This window comes from Montipora capricornis, chromosome 2, assembly GCF_036669925.1.
Source record: "Montipora capricornis isolate CH-2021 chromosome 2, ASM3666992v2, whole genome shotgun sequence".
In the NCBI taxonomy this organism is placed as follows: Eukaryota; Metazoa; Cnidaria; class Anthozoa; order Scleractinia; family Acroporidae; genus Montipora; species Montipora capricornis.
The window spans coordinates 67,797,171-67,804,670 of NC_090884.1; the positions used below are offsets into that span (position 1 = coordinate 67,797,171).

General features: G+C 40.0%; 1 protein-coding gene across 1 annotated transcript in view; it reads right to left on the minus strand.

Annotated features, from left to right (window-relative positions):
* Positions 1 to 7,500, minus strand: part of LOC138032304 (NLR family CARD domain-containing protein 3-like) — a 43,703-nt gene that overhangs the window by 27,154 nt on the left and 9,049 nt on the right. The window contains exon 3 of the mRNA XM_068879961.1: positions 1,830 to 2,480. Coding sequence (XP_068736062.1) covers positions 1,830 to 2,472 — 643 coding nt within the window. The 5' untranslated portion in view covers positions 2,473 to 2,480. The remainder of the gene's footprint in view (positions 1 to 1,829; positions 2,481 to 7,500) is intronic.

The following is a 7,500-nucleotide window of genomic DNA, read 5'->3' on the forward strand; positions in this document are numbered from 1 at the left end:
GTAATGTTTCTTCCCAGCTTTGCAGAACATACATGATAAGAACTTGGAGAAGGATTAGCAAGTAACAAAGTTAGTGTCTGCATTTCATTAATGTGCAAATCCTTAACACATGTATCACACCGACCTACAAATTAATGGACCTTTTTGCCTGGTACGTTTTGTTTTCCTATTCCAGACCACATGATGATCTCAAAGAAATTTTCCTTTTGTTTTTTCATACGTTATGCATACATCTATGTTGTAGTTAAAAATCTTGTCAGGTACTTTTTCTTTCACTAGGTTGCTCTATTTTTAACCTGGGGTCAATTCAATAAAAAAGTTGTGTAGTTTTCAATCTTGTAAATTACGTGTGTATAGTCCAACTTGTGAATTGATGAATTCAATGAATAGTTTTTCTACACTGGAATTTACACATCTAGCAACTGGAAGTAATTTGCTCTATTACTATTTTGCTCCCCTCCTGTTTGCTTTCCCAAAAAATTTAGGGAACTGTTCTCTTACATATTTTTCAAAGCATGGTCCCTCTAGTTTACTGTATGAGTCACATCCGATCACACCTTTGTTGAGGTTTATACTAACGAACAGCTTGACAACTTCCCTTTTAAGGCCTTGGACAGCTTGTTTCTAATTATTATCCTACAGATTGTTGCTAATGAAATTCCTAATTCCTCAGCAACATCTTTAATTAGCTTTGTCGATATCATCTTGCACAATAAATCACCATATTTTTGAATTTTTGACAATTCAAATACTAAAAGAGTAATGGAATAATAACGGAAAAAACTGAAAGCTGATAATATTATGTTTCTTTACAGAACACCATTGGGATCAATTGTTGCGCCTTTTGAAATGAAAAAAGCTTCCTTAACCTTACTGATTGTCATTGAGTTGGAAAACATTTTTTCAATAGAAATTTAAATTAACTGCCTATAGTTGCATCTGATCCAATGTACATGTACACCGACAGTTTGTCCATGGTTGCTTGAACACTGTTTTCTCGCTGCTTGAAGTTGGCTTCACAGATTTTTCAAACTTTCCGTCTTGAGCAAGAAATCGGAATGGGCAAAACCTACCCTAATCGCTTGCTGCAGATTCTGCCGGTTTGCTTCCATTCTTTACTGCTTTTTTGGGTGCAAGTAGACACTCCAGAGTGAATTTGTTTACAACTGCATGGTTCAGTGATTGACAGCTATATTATGGTCTCTTAGTTTATTGATCAATTATTGTGGCGTGACTTATAACTGGAAGCTCAACAGAAAGTGGGCAGCTACTCAGAAAAGACCAGTTTTACGACATGCGGTGTATTCCCCATTCGTCCCAGATCTTCCGACTTTCCCCCGTCTAATATGGCAACCAAATAGAAAGTACCCCCTGCAAGCAGGCTAGTGCACATGCATAAGAACATATTTGAAAGAAAGTTCCCTGGAGTCTGAGATGGGAAAACGAAACGTAACAGCTAAAATTGTCTGTTCCCCTGCTTTAGTACATCTTTGCAAAAAAAAAATGTTTAACTCAGTCTTATTTGAAATTCTTTCCTCCTTTCTACCTTAGGAATTGATTTGAGCAAATTAACTTGACCCCTTTCACAGCTTTTATGTGCAAGAAATGCAGTTCCACATCTTGAAAAAAAGATTTGTTTACGTACATTGTACAGTTTTGGTTCTAGCAAAAATAATTATAGTAAGTCAACATTTTCTGTAGTTTTTCATGTTTCATATTTTGGCAGGCAGAATTCTCTGAAAGCTGAACCCTCTGTATTGGCAAGATGCACAAAACACCTTTAATTCACTACCTTCTAATGGCATTAACTCCTTTGACATCAAGCATACCTTTCAGCTCACCAAGCTCCTCCTTGGTGTTATCATCATCTTTTTTCCACTGCTTTAGTAATTCTCGATAGTGCTCCTCAAAATCAGGATCCATGCACTCAGTCTTCATTCGGCTGATCGTATTGGGATAGGTTGTGCCAGATCCAAGGGCTAGCAATGCATTACTTATATCCTGCCATAACATATTGAATGTTGCATCATCAACAGAAGCTTGGCTGGCATGAGCATAGACTTCATTTCTGTAATACTTGATTCTTGCTATGTTTGCCTCACAACTGTTATCACCAGGAAGAGGAAGCATGTCCCAGTTTCCAGTACTGGCAGGAGGACTGAAACCACATATATTTCGCAGCAATACCACCAGAAGCGTAGTGTCAAAGCTGGCTGATGACACAGATGAACAAACAGTTGGGTATAGCTTTCCCCACTGTGTGGGATTCAAAATTTTTCTCTTTCTCAGTGAGAGCAATTTAGGGTAATGTGCTGAAGTATTTGACAAAATCTTGTGAAGATCAGCTGGAGAATGTATTCTGTCAAAGGTATCGCGGAGGGCCTGAGATCCTAAATCCACTAAAAGACGGCACAAACGGGCATAGTTTGTGCTCTCTCTTGTTGAGGGAAAGACTGCTGGACCAGATGCCATGTCCCAATCTGTTGACCATAATTATAAATGTGCAAACTGACTGAGGTTCATTGTAATCGAATCATTCTATAACTGCACGTAAGCAATGCAATATGGCATGCAATAGGTGTAGCAATTAACTACAGACTGATTTAAGTGAAATTGGGAGGGCATAATTATCCATCCTGCACAAAAAGGATTTAGCAAAAGGGATGTGTGCCTGTTTAGGAAAAATCAACTGATGGTACAGCCTACAGTACACTTTACTTAACCTAATGACCAGTGGAAGTGAGATTTAAAAAAATGGATTTTACTATGTCTGACGCCAGAAAATTGTTTACTCGTCAACTGGGGGACTGTCCTTGGGCACCTGAAGGGTCAATGGGTTAACAAGGTGCCAGTATCAATTTCTGCTAGAAACCACAGAACTACCATGAAAAAAGTGCAAAATCACCAAAACAGAATATAACACACCCTTCTTTTCAAAATCCTTCTCAAATAGTTACATTATTGATCAACCTGCAACACAAAGACTAAACAAGATTAACTTGAGCGCTCTATTGGTTATTGCTAAGGGCCTTACTGTTGAAAAAAGGGTCAAATTAGCCTTGGGTTAGTGCTACAAAACCAGTAAACCTTTATCTTTATTTCTCGAGAGTTTCAACAGACAAAGCAAAATCAATATAACTGGCCGAGTGACCTGCACTACAATATTTCATCTTTTCCTCTCTGCCCTTACCATTCCGGAAACGAAACACGACTTGTTTTTTTTAAATAATTTCATGTCAAAAATAGTTGATTGCAAGATCCCAAGAGTTTCACAAGTTTATTTCACATAAACAACATTTAATGCCTTCGTACACAGTAAGACAATAGACACAACTTGGGTGTAATTGAGGGGCAGGGAATGTACTAGCAAGGCACGGATAATACCCACCGCCTGTATGGAGCACTGGATGAGGGGTCTCTGCACCTAGCCAAGGGGGTGTGTCACGCCTATATTGTGAGGCGGCATAGTTGCTGGCATAATTTCCTGGCGCCAAGTTTAGCCCGGTCCAGCAAAGTAACAATATGCCCCCACCCTAACAGGACTTAAGCACAAGGCTAAAGGACTGCCACAGGCAGCAATTCCCTGCACACATTTTATTTAATAATAATAATAATAATAATAATTTTATTGCTCTTATAGTGCATGATACATGAGAAGATGCTCTCGTGCGCTTTACAATGACAAAAACTAGAATTCTACTATTTACAATCAAATCAGTTACATGAAAAATGGAAAAATCTAAAGCTAATTAATATTCCAACTATAAAATTGCGTAATATCAACTATAAATTCATACTTGATCAGATATTCTGTAAATTATAAGCTTTCCGAAATAAATGAGTCTTAAGGGCTTTCTTGAATGTTTGTACGTTTTGAGAATGGCGGACTGCACGTGGTAATTTGTTCCATAAAGCTGGTGCAGCCGCTACAAAGCTACGATCACCTAATGTCTTTAGAGTTTTTACTCGAGGAGGCTGAAGAAGAAGCTCATTAGTAGATCTAAGATTATATGTACACTGAGTCCTAAGGGTGATCAATTCAATTAAATACGCTGGTGCAAGACCATGGATTGCCTTAAAAGTAATGAGCAGTATCTTAAACTGAATGCGAAATTTAATGGGTAACCAATGTAACATTTTAAGGGAGGGGGAAATGTGATCGAAACGCCCTACGTTACAAATAAGTCTTGCTGCTGAATTTTGTACCCGTTGGAGTTTGTAAAGTTCGGTGGCTGGTAGACCGTATAGTATACTGTTACAATAGTCCAAGCGACTCGTGACAAGGGCATTGACCAGGATCTGCGTGGTTTCACGACTGAGGAATTTCCTAATTTTTCTTATGTTATACAAGTGAAAGAAGGCAGATTTGCATAGGCGATTGATGTGGCTGTTTAGTTTGAGCTGATTATCGAGCCAGCATCCGAGGTTCTTGACTTCAGAAGACGAGGAGACTTCCACCGTTCCCACATTGATCGAATCAATGTTGACTTTCGCCAGTTGCTGCCTAGTCCCAATAACCAAAAATTCCGTTTTGTCATCATTTATCTTCAAACGATCAGCCCGCATCCACTTCCTTATGTCGTTGATACACGCTTCCATGGCTACCACTGTGTTGGCGGCATGTTCGGGATCGGGTTTAAACGCAACATAGAGCGGAGTATCATCGGCGTACGCATGGACTTGGGGGAGGTGTCGCTCAATGATGGTAAAGAGCTTGCTGGCGTAAAGAACAAAGAGAAGAGGACCTAGGCAGAGAACTATTAAAGTAGGTTACAATAAAGGGAGAGAGGGATTAAACTGCGGAACAGAAAACAGAACAAGCTCAGCTTTGAAAATGTCAAACCGACAAGGCTCACATGGTGGGATTGAATGAAAGAGCCAAATAAGGTAATCACGCAATGGGAAGTCACGCTCTCCTCCCAGGTTGACTGCCCAGTATTTGTTTCTGGCATTAACTAACATCTATTTTGTTCTAAAATATCATTTAATGCTTTAGTGCACAGCAAGACAATAGACACAACTTGGGTATAAACAAGGGGCAGGGAACGTAATGGCAAAGCATGGATGATACCAACCGCCTGTATGGACCACCAGAGGAGGGGCCTACAATTGTAGGCGCCCAGCTGAGGGGGTGCCTCATGCCTGTATTGCAAGGTGGGCATACACTGTAGTTGCTGGCATAATGTCCTGGGGCCAAGGTAGAAAGGTCCAGCGAAGTAACAATATTCCCCTTCCCTAACTGGGCTTCAGCTCAGGGCTAAAGGGGTACTGCAGGCAGCAATTCCCAACTTAAAATGCCGAGATAGACGAGGAGTGCCCTGTGTAAAGCCCATTTAGCGGTTTTCTCCCAACTTGACAGGGAGAAAGAACAACCTCATCTCCACGGGGCTGCAATGCCAAAAAGCAAACATTACCTGCCCCTAGGGTGATAGAAGAGAACCGACGACTGGAGATATGGGTCGTGACAAGAGCATAAAGAACCCAAACCAATGGGCAATTCCTAGAGACTGGAGGGCAACGAAACATTTCTGGTAAAATACTCATTTACAACAGTGTAACATGAAGTTGAAAGCATAAACCCCCAAACAAAGGGAATTTCACAGAAAGCCCTCAAGTGCCCAATGGGCCTTTTCCTTCTTGTTTTTTCTTTTTGTCGTTGTTGTTTTTTTTTTATTATTATTATAAGGAAGAAACATGACATCAAGCGTAGGACAGTGTTTTCACCCATGTGACTGCCAGCATGTGGCTAAAGGCAGGGGCAGATCTCGGATAAATGGTGACCGGTTTCCGGTTTATTTATTACAATTTAATGGCAGAAATACGTATATACAGGTACATGTATAATACAGAGAGATTAAAAAATGCCATAAGGAGGGTCTGCAAAGAGTCCCAGACCCCATGTAAAAGCAGACCACCAAATACATAATTATAATACAATTGAGACATTTAATACACAATAATAAAATTTTAAGTAAAATAAAAAACAAAACTTATTCAGTACAGTGAAATCATGTTTTGTCCATAAGAAATTTCTTCACTTTAAATTTAAAATTCCTGGTACAATTTGCGGTAGAATGTCCACCAGCAAAATATTACAAGAATCTGCTATTGAAGAATCTACTTAAGAGGATGCCAACATGATTGCTGTGGCTGTAGGTGAAATGGGTAGCTTAACCCATTGACTCCCAGGGATTCCCCATTGACGAATAAAATCGTCTGGCGTTAGACAGAGTAAAATACTAAGTCTGGCGGCTTTCAGCTGGTTTGGATGTCAAAGGGTTAAGGACGGTGCTTATTTATTGTTATTGCGCATACGTTCTGCGCATCTAGAGATGCTCAGATTTCCTATGGGTGATGATTATTAATACAGGGATATTTGTGCACGGTTCAAAACTATGCGGAGAAAGCAGAACTTAGCAAGTGCTCTTAGTATGCAAAAAGAAAGCTGGGGGTAACTATGCATTTTTCAGTGATAATTAAATATTCTTGATTAATTACCATCAAAAAATGCGTGGTTACCCCCAATTTTCTTTTCAAATTTCAATGACACTTGTTAAGATCTGCTTTTCCCGCATATTCAGTAAACCGTGCAAAAATACCTTTGAATTAGTAGGCACAATTAGTAGGTGCAGTCAAGTGAAACTCAAGGATTACAAACGACCATGGCGGTCGGCTGCTTGTGCTTTTGCTCTCGTTATTTGTGGCTTCTTATTCTGCTCTTACTCTTGAACATAATCAGACCTGGCTATGAAGAGAAAGGTAAAACAACATTCTACATGACAATGAGTTATGGTACTCTGTTTGCAAACGTATCACCGGATTTGCGGCTCTTGCCCCTTGACGCCGGCCCCCCTCGTTTGTAAAGTTCGCCATTTTGGATTCTCCTTTCGTCGGAGAGTCTTCTAAGCGTCACGTGTACAGTACTACCCGAATTCTGATTCAAGATTTCAACTTATGTGTGTTATTGTCAGTGGAGACATCGAATCAAATCCTGGCCCTACAAACTGCTCTGTTTGCAACAAAGTAATTGCCAGAAACCATCGAGCATTAAATTGCGATCAATGCACGCTGTGGTGCCATATGAAATGCGGTCAAGTGAAACTCAAGGATGACAAACGTCTCCAGCAAATGGATCAGTTCAACTGGATTTGCCCAGCATGTTTTTTAACCGCCTTACCTTTTGCTGATGCCTCAATTTTGTCACGCGAAGGTGAAAAAGAACCTGCTGTCGACCATACTGATATCTACAAATCGCTAATAGACTCCCTTGGCAATAAAAATCTGAAGGTAGGGCACATCAATGTAAATGGCATTATCAACAAGCTAAATGAAGTCCATGCCCTTTTAAATGAACTGAAATGGGATATTCTGGGTATTACAGCGACTCATTTGACTGCGTCTACCCCGGACAACCTGCTAAGAATACCTGGTTATGACTTTGTCAGGAAGGATAGATCTAGTTCTAAAGGAGGCGGAGTTTTAATTTACTATCACAAGTGC